Raw genomic sequence first — 16,134 nt, forward strand, 5'->3', positions numbered from 1 at the left:
CAGTTTTTCACCACTGAGAACAATTTTGGCTATGGGTTTGTCATATATGGCCTTTATTATGTTGAGGTAAGTTCCCTCCATGCCTACTTTCTGGAGAGTTTTTATCATAAATGGGTGTTGAATTTTGTTGAAAGCTTTTTCTGCATCTATTGAGATGATCATATGGTTTTCCTCCTTCAATTTGTTAATATGGTGTATCACATTGATTGATTTGCGTATATTGATGAATCCTTGCGTCCCTGGGATAAACCCCACTTGATCATGGTGTATGATCCTTTTAATGTGCTGTTGGATCCTGTTTGCTAGTATTTTGTTGAGGATTTTTGCATCTATGTTCACCAGTGATATTGGCCTGTAGTTTTCTTTCTTTGTGACATCTTTGTCTGGTTTTGGTATCAGGATGATGGTGGCCTCGTAGAATGAGTTTGGGAGTGTTCCTCCCTCTGCTATGTTTTGGAAGAGTTTGAGAAGCAGAGCTGTTAGCTCTTCTCTAAATTTTTGATAGAATTCACCTGTGAAGCCATCTGGTCCTGAGATTTTGTTTTTTGGAAGATTTTTAATCACAGTCTCAATTTCAGTGCTTGTGATTGGTCTGTTTATATTTTCTATTTCTTCCTGGTTCAGTCTCAGAAGGTTGTGCTTTTCTAAGAATTTGTCCGTTTCTTCCAGGTTGTCCAGTTTTGGGGCATATAGTTGTTTGTAGTAATCTCTCATGATCCTTTGAATTTCTACAGTGTCAGTTGTTACTTCTCCTTTTTCATTTCTGATTTCTATGGTTTGAGTCTTCTCCCTTTTTTTTCTTGATGAGTCTGGCTAATGGTTTATCAATTTTGTTTATCTTCTCAAAGAACCATCTTTTAGTTTTATTGATCTTTGCTATTGTTTCCTTTATTTCTTTTTCATTTATTTCTGATCTGATCTTTATGACTTCTTTCCTTCTGCTGACTTTAGGGTTTTTTTGTTCTTCTTTCTCTAATTGCTTTAGGTGTAAGGTTAGGTTGTTTATTTGAGATGTTTCTTGTTTCTTGAGGTAGGATTGTATTGCTATAAACTTCCCTCTTAGAACTTCTTTTGCTGCATCGCATAGGTTTTGGGTCATCGTGTTTTCATTGTCATTTGAAGAAACTCATTTCAGCCTGACTCTTTCTGGTCATCTGTTTGTGCCCAAACTCTTTCAGGCACAAGGGCAGCGCCAACATACACCTGAGTTGGATTCTGCTGCTATGTATTGTTACTTGGTGTGTCCTCTGGTATATTCCAAGGTGGATAATTAGAGGATAAGATTATATCATCATATCTTTTAGTTAAGGGCTATTTAGGGGGAAAATACTATAAGAAACATATAAATCTTTGATCTATAATATATTTTGTTTTTGTTTTTTTTTCCAATCCTTTTGGATTTATTTTGCTGTGCCGGGTCTTAGTTGTGGCATGTGGGATCTAGTTCCTTGACCAGGGATTGAACCCAGGCCCCCTGCATTGGGAGCGTGGAGTCTTAATCACTGGACCACCAGCGAAGTCCCTGATCTACAATAAATTCTGCTTTTATTTACACATGGATAGTGTCAATTGAAAGTTTCCTTTTAATTCCAGTATCTTTGTTGCACATATATATTTAAAATATTTTCTTTATGTGTTTTAGGACTTTCTATGTCTTTCCCCACTGGAGCTTATGAAGATGACTGGCCTTAGTTATCAAGGTGCCCATGAACTTTTGTGTGTGGTTAGCAGGGCCTGTGCCCCACAGATGCAAACGGTATGTATATATTTTAGAATTATGATTTGATTTTTATTTTGAAACGATTCTGTATCTGTTTAAAATCTTTTGGGCGATGAGGCAAAAGCAAAAATAGAGATGAGCACCTCAAAAATACCAACCCTCACAGCATGGAGATAGTCCTCTAATGAGAATATATGTAAGAAATTTATGTAGTTTATAAGCTCATGGGAGACAGTTCCTAATTATGGGAATGAGACGGTAATAGGATTTTTTTTCTCTGTAGCTGGTGGTGATATTTCAAAAGGTCATCTTTCTCTTATGTTTGTTTGGGTAGGATTTGTGAACCTCATGGTTAAAGTATAATATACTATTAATTTTAGAATGCTCCTGTCTCTGTAATACTAACTTTTATCATCATTACTTACTGTGCATCATAAAGTACACCTGTTGGACTTATACTCTCTTACTGATTGAATGAATAATACTTGAAAACTTATTCTCACTCCTGAGAAGAGTTAAAGTGTTTTGTAATAAGCCCTCATCAGGTTGTACTATTATTTCATACTTTCTGTCTCATGACTTTAACTTTTCAAAATGTAGGTTTAGTGCATGGTAGAAAATATCTTGTTTTCCCAGAATAAGAGTTGCCTAAAAGTCTGTCCGGTGTTTTGCAAATGTATTTGTTTATGTGGGTTGTAAATTACTTACCTTACTACCTTATATTGAAATTTGGTAACCACCAAGCAATAAAGTAGGGTCTAACTCTGTGAAGGAGGAAGGAAGGAATATTTGTGTCATTTGAAACTTTGAAAACAATGAACAAATTGAGTATTTTCTTTTGTTCAGATTTAGCTCATTATCTAAGGAAAATACATTAAAGGCAAAATAGTCAGAAGGAGAATTAGAATTGGAGTTAGAGATGGGCAGTAGTCTTAGCTTTGTCATTGATCTGGTATCTTTGAACAGCTCACTTTGTTTTATGGGAGAAGTGAGAGAGTTAAAATAGTATCTTATGATTCTGTGACGAGGCTCAAGTTAACTTGTCACTATTTTGAAGGTTGTAAATCACCAAGAGAACATTTTGGTTTGACATCTGTCATTCTATTTGGTCAATATCTATGGCATATTCCTAGTTAGATAATCAAGTAAGAGATTGTGGGTAGGAATTTCACCTTTAGCCTCCACTTCCATCACCACTTTCAGCTACAATGTCACTACCATTCCAAATGCCAGTTCAAAGAGCCATCTTTCTCCTTCGTTGTACATTACTCTTGTAAAATTCTTTACATTTGAATCCTGTCTTAAATATTGGCTTAGCCTTAGTTCATTCCCTCACAAAGCTTTTTTTGTTAATTTATTTATTCAATCATTTATTCCTTCAACCAATATTTATCGAGTGCCAGCCACGGATCTGTCAGGTACTGGGGATATTACAGTGAAGATGACTGATAAAGTTCCTGCCCTCATGTAGCTTACAGTCTAGTGGGAACAGTCAGACAGTAAACAAATAATTATATAAATGATTAGTTAATTGTAGTAATGACACGTCCTATCAAAGAAAAGTACAAAGAGCTTAGAAACTGAATAACAGGGACATTACTTGGTTTAGGGGTCCTTAGGAAAGGCTCCCTCAAGGAAGCGATACTTCAGCTAAAACCTGAAGGATGAATAGGAGAGAGATGGACAAAGGAGTTGGGAAGGGAGGGAGCAGGGAAGAGTTTGCAGGCATTGTGACTGGGAAATGCAAAGCCCCTGAGAAGAGCAGGAGAATGGTGCTTGTATGGTAAGCAAGTCAGGCCAGTGTGAATGAACATACCGGCAAGGAAGAGAGTGGCAAGAGATGAAGTTGGAGAAGCAAGCAGGGGTCAGGTCACTGGGACCTGCAGACCACGTTAAGGATTTTGGACTTTATTCTGAAAGCAATGACAAATCATCAAAGGGAGTAATCCAATACGTGTTTTTAAAAACTCAGTCTTTAAACATAGACAAGTGATCGAAAAGAAACAAGAAAATATTTGTGAAGACTAGTTAGGTATCTATGACTGTATTACAGACAGATTGTGACATGGACTATTAGTGTGGTACTGATGCTGACGGTATAATGTCAGTTATCGTGAGAGATACTTAGGAGGTAGAATGAATAGGATTCGGTGATGATTGGCTGTGGGTGGTGGTGAGGTACAGGAAAGTGTCAGAGATGATTCCTTGATTTTGCTTTGAAAGGTTGGGTGGTACCGTTTCCTGAGATGAGGAATATTGGAAGAGGATCAGGTTTGAGGGAGGCATATCATGAATTCGTTAGTACCTGTCGAATTTTTGGTGCTTGTGAAACATTGAGTAGAGATGCGAAGTAGGCAGTTAAATATGTGGACTTTGAGCTTGAAGGAGAGGTCTGCACTAGAGGCGTGCATTGGGGAGTCATTGGTGTGAACATGGTAGTCCAAGCCGTGAAAATGGGTGAGAGATTGCCTACAAGGTATGTACAGTAAGAATGTAAGTGTGCCCAAGACCAAGTCCCGAATCCAGCCAACATTTCAAGATCAGATTAGACAACGATTAGTCTAAGAAGCAGCCTCCAAGGTAGAAGAAAACTGGTGGTGGGTCATATCGCAGTGTCCCTCTTTGTCTCACTTATGTACACACTATTATTTCTGAAGTCTTGTTCTGTTAGTTCATTTTAGTAGTTTTTTGAGTCACGAGATCTATTATTCTAGTAATTACATTTATAGTTGCAAAGGAAGTGCTTTAATGTTAACAGATTGGGCTGCCTTTACATGTCTGTAAAGTGTCCCCATGCTCACCTATGTTGCCTGATAGATTGTAGGCAATATTTAGGTATTTCTAAATCAGATGAAAGGCACACGCCTTTTACTGTAGCTTTTCTAGTTATTTTATGTGCCTGAATGTAGCCTTTAAAAAACTCTGGCAATCCATGGTTTAACTGATCTAAGAACTCAATAGGTGAGAATAGACAAGAGTGGGCACATTTATGGCTCATACGTATTAATATACTGGTCTTCCTACATCCTCATAGGAGCAGAAGAGCCTTGGATTTGAGACCTAGACTTATTAAATTGTAAAGTTTAGGTGGGTAGAAACTAGGTCTGTTTGGGTTACCACTCTATTCCCAGAGCTTATCATAGTATATGGCATGCAGTTGGCAATTAATTCATATTTTTTGAATGAATGAAGGAATGAAAGATTTCAGTTCTGTGGCTTGACTTCAGTCTTGGGCAACTTAATATAATAGTAGTAATTTTTAATGTTAGAGATTGCAGAGAGGCAAGTGTTCTTACACATTGCTGGTGGGTATGTAATCATGTTAACCACATCTGCAAAGACCCTTTTTCCAAATAAGGTAATATTCACAGGTTCCAAGGATTTGATGTGGCTGTCTTTTGGGAGGCCATTTCTTAGTCTACCCCATCCACCTTCAAGCTGTTCTTCGCAAAGCAACCTTGGTTTGAAATGGTAGCTTGGCCGTGTCACTCCCTGTTGCTCTCAGCCTACACGCCACACTTCAGCAACGCTTTTCCTGATTCGGCCCCTGCTTATTTCTCCAGCCTCATTGCTTGCCACACCACGACCTCGTGCCTTCTTTCAGCCGTTCTAAATGAACTCTTTTTGTTTTTTGTAGTTTTTGTGAGTTTCCATTTCCTTTCTTTCTTGCTTCTTGACCTTTCTTCGTACATTCTTGTCTCTTTGGCAGGAACATGCTCATTCCCTTTGCCTGTCTAACAGTCATTTCAGGTTTTAGCTCAGACATCCAGATCTCCCTTGAAGCCTTCCTATATCACAAAATCCAGATCAGGTATACTCTCTTCAGGTCTCCACTTGCCCTATCACAGTATCTCTTATTTAAGTGTATTGTAATTGCTTAGTTTCTAGTCCTAATTTCATAGTCCCTAGTTGGCTATAAGTACTTTGGGGCAGGGGCTCTGTCTTTTATATCACAGCCCCCAAATCTAGCACAGTCCCAGCACAGAGTAAATAGTTGTTGAATAAATAAATAGTAGAGGGAAAAAAAGGGGATTGGGGTTCCAATTGCTAAAATTTGAGTTTGGAGTTGACTTATGTTTTTGAATAAATATGGAGGTTGAAAATAACTTAATCTCTCCTTTGTTCAGGCTTATGAGATAAAGACACAGAGGTCTGCTGCTCCATCACCAGCATTTTTATCGACAACCCTCTCTGCTTTAGATGAAGCCCTGCATGGTGGTGTAGCTTGTGGATCCCTCACAGAGGTAAAAAAGAAACTTTCCAAACCTTCTTCCATTGACTTAGAACCTTCAGAGCCAGGAGAAAAAGGTTAACTAAAAACATAAATTATTTTGGGAATATTCATCTAAATTAAATTATAAGTACCTCAAGGTCATGGTTCTCCACTCAGTCCCTAGTACAATACTAGTACAGTACATCAAAAGGAAGATGGTCCAAAAAATCCTTGCTGACTGACTGAGATCCGCTTGGGTTGCTGTTTCTTTGAATTAGAAAGTGATGAATATTATGAAATAATATGAAACAATTTGGGGGAATTAGAAAAGGATCACTACTTAGTGTATTAGGAAGGAAAATTTGAAATTTTATTAACATGCGGGCAAATTATAGTATTAAACTGAAGTGAGCTATTTTTACTTCCTGTTAAAGATAAAATTTGGTTCTAGGAAGTAATAGGTCATTGTATTAGTTATATATTGTTGCATAACAAATTACCCCCAAACTAAGTGGCTTAAACAACAATAAACATTGATTTCCGTTTCTTTGGGAGTGGCTTAGCTCAGTGATATTGGCGAAGGATGCGAGGGGGCAGCTTGGTGCCTGTTGTTGGCGGGAGGTCACGATTCCTCCCCAGAGGGCTCTCCACAGGTTGCTTGAGTCTCCTCATGGCACGATGTCTGACTCCCTCAGGCAAGATGGAAATGGCTATGCCTTTGATGATTTAGCTTTGGAAGTTATACACCGTCACTTCTGCCACTTTCTCTTCTTTAGAAGCGGGTAATTAAGTCCAGCCCATATTCAGGGAAAGGGAAATTAGACTCTACCTTTTGAAAGAAGTGTCAAGAATTTGAGGATATTTTAAAACCACAACAGTTCTTTTCCTTGAAAACTGCATTCATGTGCTTACTGGTCCTCGTGTGGTGACTCCATAGACTATGTTTACCATTACACTCCTGAGGGACTTCTTGCCTGAGAGTTCTAGAGGAATAGATGCTTGAAACAAACTTTTAACAAGAGTAGACGCTTATATTCTGATAGGCATAAATTTAACTGTAGATATTTTCCCTTGAAAATAGGGAACCTGTTTTAGATAGTATACATTATTTCCGGTCTTCCAAGCAAGAAAGATTTTTTTTTATAAAGTTTTTTTTTTTTTTAATTTTAAATTTATTTTATTTTTGACTGTATTGGGTCTTCGTTGCTGCGCGCGGGCTTTTCTCTGGTTGTGGTGAGCGGGGGCTACTCTTCGTTGCAGTGCACGGGCTTCTCATTGTGGTGGCTTCTCTTGTTGTGGAGTACAGGCTCTAGGCATGCGGGCTTCAGTAGTTGTGGCACACGGGCTCAGTAGTTGTGGCTCACGGACTCAGCAGTTGTGGCTCGTGGGCTCTAGAGTGCAGGCGCAGTAGTTGTGGCACATGGGCTTAGTTGCTCCGCAGCATATGGGATCTTCCCGGACCAGGGCTCGAACCCGTGTCCCCTGCATTTGCAGGCAGATTCTTAACCACTGTGCCACCAGGGAAGCCCACCAAGAAAGATTTTAAAATGTGCGTGTGCTATGCCTAGTAGATGCCTATTGGATAGTAGGTAAATGAATGAATAAGTGAATTAACCTTTAATAGAAATTAGAATGTGCTGTTGCAGGGCACTGCCACCAGATGGTGCCAGAATCCTATCTTACATAATCTTTTTGTGATCTAGTTGGACCTTTGCTGAAATAGGTTTATTTAAAAAAAAAAGAAAGAGGCTTTATAGTAATTGTGATCCACAGTTATAAATTTACTTATTTAAATAGCAAAACTTCGGGAAGATTAACCAACAAATACTTTTTTATTTTTTAAGTTTTGGAATAGTTTTCAATACTTTTTCGTGTAGCTTTTATCAATTCTTTCTGAATCCAAGAGATAGTTACAAGCCATTAGATGTTTTTTCATCATCTGATTGGCTGACATGGAATATAAATACCCTGATTGCTTATTAGAGGCAAGTTCTCTACTTTCTGTTTCAGCTACAGGTCGCCTCTGCAATCTTTTTGGGATTTTTCAGCTGAGAACAGGGAGTATTTGTTGACCCTGTATTAAAAACAAAAACTTAATATCTATCTTATGTATACAAGATTAAATACATCCTGCAAGTGTAAGTTATGAACATTTATGAGCCTGTGACCCAATATAAAACGCAGAACAATACTAAAATCATTGAAACCAACTGTGGGCTCCTCCCTGATCCCATCTTTGGCCTTCTGTTGAGGGGTAACTTCAATCCTGAATTTCCACCATTGCTATACTATTTTTTTAAAATTGAAGTATAGTTGATTTACAATATTATATTAGTGTCAGGTGTACAGCATAGTGATTCTACCATTGCTATACTTTTTTTCCCCAATGGTTACCAATACCTATAGTTTTCCTTTATCACCCATATACATAGGAAATGTAGCATTTTATTTAGTTTTGCTTATTTTTGAGCTCTATTACACCATATATTGGTGATTAAATCATATCTCTTCTATGAATTGATTTTTCCACTTAATATTATTTTCTAAGATTTATCCATGTTGCAAGTAGCAAGAGTATAATTCACTTTCACTGCTGTGTCATACTCCATTTTGAAAATACGGCCACAGTTTATTTATCCCTTCTGCTGTGAGTGAACATTTGGGTTGTTTCCAAATATTAGCAGTTTGCTGCTAATATAAACAAGTCCTGTAAAAACTGTTGTACATGTCTCCTGGATCACATGTACAGGTATTTCTCTAGGGCAGAGATTGGCAAATTACTGCCCAGTGGTCAAATCCGGCCAGCTGCCTGTTTTTTATAAATAAAGTTTTATTGTAACACAACTATGTTCATTTGTTTACATTTTGTCTGTGGCTGTTTTTGAGATACAAGGCAGAGTTGCGTTAGTTGTGACAGACCTCATGGTTTGCAAAGCCTAAAATATTTACTAGCTGGTTCCTGTCTAGGGTATCTGCCTTGCAGTGATTTGCTGGTTATTATAGAGTATGCACATAGGTAACTTTGCAAAATCAGGACAAATTGTTCTCCAGAGTGGTTATGCCTGTTTACATTCCTATGAGCAAAGTGCACGAATACCTCTTGCTCCATGTCTTCTTGCCTTGGTATTACCTGATTTCTCAGTTTCGGCCCATCTTTGTGATCTTAGTTTTCATTTTCCTGATTACTAATGAGCTGGAATATCTTTTTATAAATCATTTGGATATTTAAAAAAATTATTTTATTTTATTTTTTTATACAGGAGGTTGTTATTAGTTACCTATTTTATACATATCAGTGTATACATGTCAATCCCAATCTCCCAATTCATCACACCACCAACCCCACCCCCCCGCCGCTTTCCCCCCTTGGTGTCCATATGTTTGTTCTCTACATCTGTGTCTCAATTTCTGCCCTGCAAACCAGTTCATCTGTACCATTTTTCTAGGCTCCACATATATGCATTAATATACGTTATTTGTTTTTCTCTTTCTGACTTACTTCACTCTGCATGACAGTCTCTAGATCCATCCACGTCTCTACAAATGACCCAATTTCGTTCCTTTTTATGGCTGACTAATATTCCATTGTATATATGTACCACATCTTCATTATCCATTCGTCTGTCGATGGGCATTTAGGTTGCTTCCATGACCTGGCTATTGTAAATAGTGCTGCAATGAACATTGGGGTGCATGTGTCTTTTTGAATTATGGTTTTCTCTGGGTATATGCCCAGTAGTGGGATTGCTGGGTCATATGGTAATTCTATATTTAGTTTTTTAGGGAACCTCCATACTGTTCTCCGTAGTGGCTGTATCAATTTACATTCCCACCAACAGTGCAAGAGGGTTCCCTTTTCTCCACACCCTCTCCAGCATTTGTTGTCTGTAGATTTTCTGATGATGCCCATTCTAACTGGTGTGAGGTGATACATCACTGTAGTTTTGATTTGCATTTCTCCAATGATTAGTGATGTTGAGCAGCTTTTCATATGCTTCCTGGCCATCTGTATGTCTTCTTTGGAGAACTGTCTATTTAGGTCTTCTGCCCATTTTTGGATTGGGTTGTTTGTTTTTTTAATATTGAGCTGCATGAGCTGTTTATATACTTTGGAGATTAATCCTTTGTCCGTTGATTAGTTTGCAAATATTTTCTCCCACTCTGAGGGTTGTCTTTTTGTCTTCTTTGTAGTCTCCTTTGCTTTGCAAAAGCTTTTAAGTTTCATTAGGTCCCATTTGTTTATTTTTGTTTTTATTTCCATTACTCTAGGCCATGGATAAAAAAAGATCTTGCTGTGATTTATGTCAAAGTGTTCTTCCTCTGTTTTCCTCTAAGAGTTTTATAGTGTCCAGCCTTACATTTAGGTATTTAATCCATTTTGAGTTTTATTTTTGTGCATGCTGTTAGGCAGTGTTCTAATTTCATTCTTTTACATGTAGCTGTCCAGTTTTCCCAGCACCACTTATTGAAGAGACTGTCTCTTCTCCATTGTATATCCTTGCCTCCTTTGTCATAGATTAGTTGACCATAGGTGCGTGGGTTTATCTCTGGGCTTTCTATCCTGTTCCATTGATCTGTATTTCTGTTTTTGCACCATGTTGTCTTGCTTCCTGTAGCTTTGTAGTATAGTCTGAAGTCAGGGATTCTGATTCTTCCAGCTCCGTTTTTTTCCCTCAAGACTGCTTTGGCTATTCGGGGTCTTTTGTGTCTCCATACAAGTTTATAGATTTTTTGTTCTAGTTCTGGGAAAAATGCCACTGGTAATTTGATAGGGATTGCATTGAATCTGTAGATTGCTTTGGGTAGTACAGTCATTTTCACAAGTTTGATTCTTCCAACCCAAGAACATGGTGTATCTCTCCATCTGCTTGTGTCATCTTTGATTTCTTTCATCAGTGTCTTATAGTTTTCTGAGTACAGGTCTTTTACCTCTTTAGGTAGGTATATTCCTAGGTATTTTATTCTTTTTGTTGCAGTGGTAAATGGGAGTGTTTCCTTAATTTCTCTTTCTGATCTTTTGTTGTTAGTGTATAGGAATGCAAGAGATTTCTGTGCATTACTTTTGTAACTTTACCAGATGCATTGATTAGCTCTAGTAGTTTTCTGATGGCATCTTTAGGATTCTCTATGTATAGTATCATGTCATCTGCAAACAGTGACAGTTTTACTTCTTCTTTTCCAATTTGTATTCCTTTTATTTCTTTTTTTTCTCTGATTGCCGTGTCTAGGACTTCCAAAACTATGTTGAATAATAGTGGTGAGAGTGGACATCCTTGTCTTGTTCCTGATCTTAGAGGAAATGCTTTCAGTTTTTCACCATTGAGAATGATGTTTGCTGTGGGTTTGTTGTATATGGTCTTTATTATGTTGAAGTAGGTTCCCTCTATGCCCACTTTCTGGAGAGTTTTTATCATAAACGGGTGTTGAATTTTGTGGAAAGCTTTTTCTGCATCTATTGAGATGATCATATGGTTTTTCTTCTTCAATTTGCTGATATGGTGTATCACATTGATTGATTTGCATATATTGAAGAATCCTTACATCCCTGGGATAAATCCCACTTGATCATGGTGTATGATCCTTTTAATGTGTTGTTGGATTCTGTTTGCTAGTATTTTGTTGAGGATTTTTGCATCTATATTCATCAGTGATATTGGTCTGTAATTTTCTTTTTTTTGTAGTATCTTTGTCTGGTTTTGGTATCAGGGTGATGGTGGTCTCATAAAATGAGTTTGGGAGTGTTCCTTCCTCTGCAATTTTTTGGAAGAGTTTGAGAAGGATGGGTGTTAGCTCTTCTCTGAATGTTTGATGGAATTCACCTGTGAAGCCATCTGGTCCTGCACTTTGTTTGTTGGAAGATTTTTAATCACAGTTTCAATTTCATTACTTGTGATTGGTCTGTTCATATTTTCTCTTTCTTCCTGGTTCAGTCTTGGAAGGTTATACCTTTCTTAGAATTTGTCCATTTCTTCCAGGTTGTGCATTTTATTGGTATAGAGTTGCTTGTAGTAGTCTCTTAGGATGCTTTTTATTTCTGCGGTGTCTGTTGTAACTTCTTTTTCATTTCTAATTTTATTGATTTGAGTCCTCTCCCTCTTTCTCTTGATGAATCTGGCTAATGGTTTATCAATTTTGTTTAACTTCTCAAAGAACCAGCTTTTAGTTTTATTGATCTTTGCTATTGTTTTCTTTGTTTCTATTTCATTTATTTCTGCTGTGATCTTTATGATTTCTTTCCTTCTACTAACTTTCGGTTTTGTTTGTTCTTCTTTCTCTAGTTCCTTTAGGTGTAAGGTTAGATTGTTTATTTGAGATTTTTCTTGTTTCTTGAGGTAGGCTTGTATAGCTATAAACTTCCCTCTTAGAACTGCTTTTGCTGCATCCCATAGGTTTTAGATCGTTGTGTTTTTATTTTCATTTGTCTCTACGTATTTTTTGATTTCCTCTTTGATTTCTTCAGTGATCTCTTGGTTATTTAGTAACGTATTGTTTATCCTCCGTGTGTTTGTGTTTTTTATGTTTTTTTCCCTGTAATTGATTTCTAATCTCATAGTTTTGTGGTCGGAAAAGATGCTTGATGTGATTTCAGTTTTCTTAAATTTACCGAGGCTTGATTTGTGACCCAAGATGTGATCAGTCCTGGAGAATGTTCCGTGTGCACTTGAGATGAAAGTGTAATCTGCTGTTTTTGGATAGAATGTCCTATAAATATCAATTAAATCGAAGGCCTGAACCAAGATGGCAGAGTAGAAGGATGTGCTCTCACTCCCTCTTGTGAGAACACCAGAATCACAACTAGCTGCTGGACAATCATCGACAGGAAGACACTGGAACTCACCAAAAAAGATACCCCACATCCAAAGACAAAGGAGAAGCCACAATAAGACAGTAGGAGGGGTGCAATCACAGCAAAATCAAATCCCATAACTGCTGGGTGGGTGACTCACAGACTGGAAAACACTTATACCACAGAAGTCCACCCACTGGAGTGAAGGTTCTGAGCCACATGTCAGGCTTCCCAACCTGGGTGTCTGGCAATGGGAGGAGGAATTCCTAGAGAATCAGACTTTGAAGGCTAGTGGGATTTGATTGCAGGACTTTGACAGGACTGGGGGAAACAGACACTCCACTCTTGGAGGGCACACACAGAGTAGTGTGTGCATCGGGACCCAGGGGAAGGAGCAGTGAACCCAGGGGAGACTGAACCAGACTTAACTGCTAGTGTTGGAGGGTTTCCTGCAGAGGCCGGGGGTGGCTGTGGCTCACCGTGGGGACAAGGACACTGGCAGCAGAAGTTCTGGGAAGTCCTCCTTGGCGTGAGCCCTCCCAGAGTCTGCCATTAGCCCCACCAAAGAGCCCAGGTAGGCTCCAGTGTTGGGTTGCCTCAGGCCAAGCAACCAACAGGTGGGGAACCCAGCCCCACCCATCAGCAGTCAAGTGGATTAAAGTTTTACTGAGCTCTGCCCACCAGAGCAACAACCAGCTCTACCCACCACCAGTCCCTCCCATCAGGAAACCTGCACAAGCCTCTTAGATAGCCTCATCCACCAGAGGGCAGACAGCAGAAGCAAGAAGAACTACAATCCTGCAGCCTGTGGAACAAAAACCACATTCACAGAAAGATAGACAAGATGAAAAGGCAGAGGGCTATGTACCAGATGAAGGAACAAGATAACACCCCAGAAAAACAACTAAATGAAGTGGAGATAGGCAACCTTCCAGAAAAAGAATTAAGAATAATGATAGTGAAGATGATCCAGGACCTCGGAAAAAGAATGGAGGCAAAGATCGAGAAGATGCAAAAAATGTTTAACAAAGACCTAGAAGAATTAAAGAACAAACAAACAGAGATGAACAATACAATAACTGAAATGAAAACTACACTAGAAGGAATCAATAGCAGAATAACTGAGGCAGAAGAATGGATAAGTGATCTGGAAGACGAATGGTGGAATTCACTGCTGCAGAACAGAATAAAGAAAAAAGAATGAAGAGAAATGAAGACAGCCTAAGAGACCTCTGGGACAACATTAAACACAACAACATTCGCATTATAGGGGTCCCAGAAGGAGAAGAGAGAGAGAAAGGACCTGAGAAAATCTTTGAACAGATTATAGTTGAAAACTTCCCTAACATGGGAAAGGAAATAGCCGCCCAAGTCCAGGAAGTGCAGTGAGTCCCATACAGGATAAACCCAAGGAGAAACACGCCGAGACACATAGTAATCAAATTGGCAAAAATTAAAGACAAAGAAAAATTATTGAAAGCAGCAAGGGAAAAACGATAAATAACATACAAGGGAACTCCCATAAGGTTAACAGCTGATTTTTCAGCAGAAACTCTACAAGCCAGAAGGGAGTGGCATGATATACTTAAAGTGATGAAAAGGAAGAACCTACAACCAAGATTACTCTACCTGGCAAGGATCTCATTCAGATTCGATGGAGAAATCAAAAGCTTTACAGACAAGCAAAAGCTAAGAGAATTCAGCACCACCAAACCAGCTCTACAACAAATGCTAAAGGAACTTCTCTAAGTGGGAAACACAAGAGAAGAAAAGGACCTACAAAAACAAACCCAAAACAATTAAGAAAATGGTCATAGGAACATACATATCGATAATTACCTTAAACGTGAATGGATTAAACGCTGCAGCCAAAAGACACAGGCTTGCTGAATGGTACAAAAACAAGACCCATATATATGCTGTGTAGAAGAGACCCACTTCAGACCTAGGGACACATAGAGACTGAAAGTGAGGGGATCGAAAAAGATATTCCATGCAAATGGAAATCAGAAGAAAGCTAGAGTAGCAATACTCATATCATATGAAATAGACTTTAAAATAAAGAATGTTACAAGAGACAAAGAAGGACACCACATAATGATCAAGGGATCAATCCAAGAAGAAGATATAACAATTATAAATATATATGCACCCAACATAGGAGCACCTCAATACATAAGGCAACTGCTAACAGCTGTAAAAGAGGAAATCGACAGTAACACAATAGTAGTGGGGGACTTTAACACCTCACTTACACCAATGGACAGATCATCTAAAATGAAAATAAATAAGGAAACAGAAGCTTTAAATGACAGAATAGACCAGATAGATTTAATTGATATTTGTAGGACATTCCATCCAAAAACAGCAGATTACACTTTCTTCTGGAGTGCGCACGGAACATTCTCCAGGATAGATCACATCTTGGGTCACAAATAAAGCCTCAGTAAATTTAAGAAAATTGAAATCATATCAAGCATCTTTTCTGACTACAACGCTATGAGAATAGAAATGAATTACAGGGGAAAAAACGTAAAAAACACAAACACATGGAGGCTAAACACTACATTACTAAATAACCAAGCAATCACTGAAGAAATCAAAGAGGAAATGAAAAAATACCTAGAGAGACATGACAATGAAAACACGACATCCAAAACCTATGAGATACAGTAAAAGCAGTTCTAAGAGGGAAGTTTATAGCTATAAACGCCTACGTGAAGAAACAAGAAAAATCTCAAATAAATATTCTAACCTTAAACCTAAAGGAACTAGAGAAAGAAGAAAAACAAAACCCAAAGTTAGCAGAAGGAAAGAAATCATAAAGATCAGAGGGGAAATAAATGAAATAGAAACAAGGAAAACAATAGCAAAGATCAATAAAACTAAAAGCTGGTTCTTTGAGAAGATAAGCAAAATTGATAAACCATTAGCCAGACTCATCAAGAAAAAGAGGGAGAGGACTCAAATCAATAAAATTAGAAATGAAAAAGGAGAAGTTACAACAGACACCGCAGAAATACAAAGCATCCTAAGAGACTACTACAAGCAACTCTATGCCAATAAGATGGACAACCTGGAAGAAATGGACAAATTTTTAGAAAGGTATAACCTCCCAAGACTGAACCAGGAAGAAATAGAAAATATGAACAGACCAGTCACAAGTAATGAAATTGAAACTGTGATTAAAAATCTTCCAACAAACAAAAGTCCAGGACCAGATGGCTTCACAGGTGAATTCTATCAAACATTTAGAGAAGAGCTAACACCCATCCTTCTCAAACTCTTCCAAAAACTTTCAGAGGAAGGAACACTCCCAAACTCATTTTATGAGGCCACCATCACCCTGATACCAAAACCAGACAAAGATACTACAAAAAAAGAAAATTACAGACCAATATCACTGATGAATAT

The 16,134-nt window shown here is 38.1% G+C and overlaps 1 protein-coding gene across 4 annotated transcripts in view; it reads left to right on the forward strand.

Annotated features, from left to right (window-relative positions):
• RAD51B (RAD51 paralog B) overlaps positions 1 to 16,134 on the forward strand; it is a 607,462-nt gene that overhangs the window by 5,458 nt on the left and 585,870 nt on the right. For all 4 annotated transcript variants that reach the window (XM_061182686.1, XM_061182688.1, XM_061182685.1 and 1 more), the window contains exons 3-4: positions 1,643 to 1,756; positions 5,848 to 5,964. In XM_061182686.1, the coding sequence (XP_061038669.1) occupies positions 1,643 to 1,756; positions 5,848 to 5,964 (231 nt within the window). The remainder of the gene's footprint in view (positions 1 to 1,642; positions 1,757 to 5,847; positions 5,965 to 16,134) is intronic.

This window comes from Eubalaena glacialis, chromosome 2 (assembly GCF_028564815.1).
Source record: "Eubalaena glacialis isolate mEubGla1 chromosome 2, mEubGla1.1.hap2.+ XY, whole genome shotgun sequence".
Classification (NCBI taxonomy): domain Eukaryota; kingdom Metazoa; phylum Chordata; class Mammalia; order Artiodactyla; family Balaenidae; genus Eubalaena; species Eubalaena glacialis.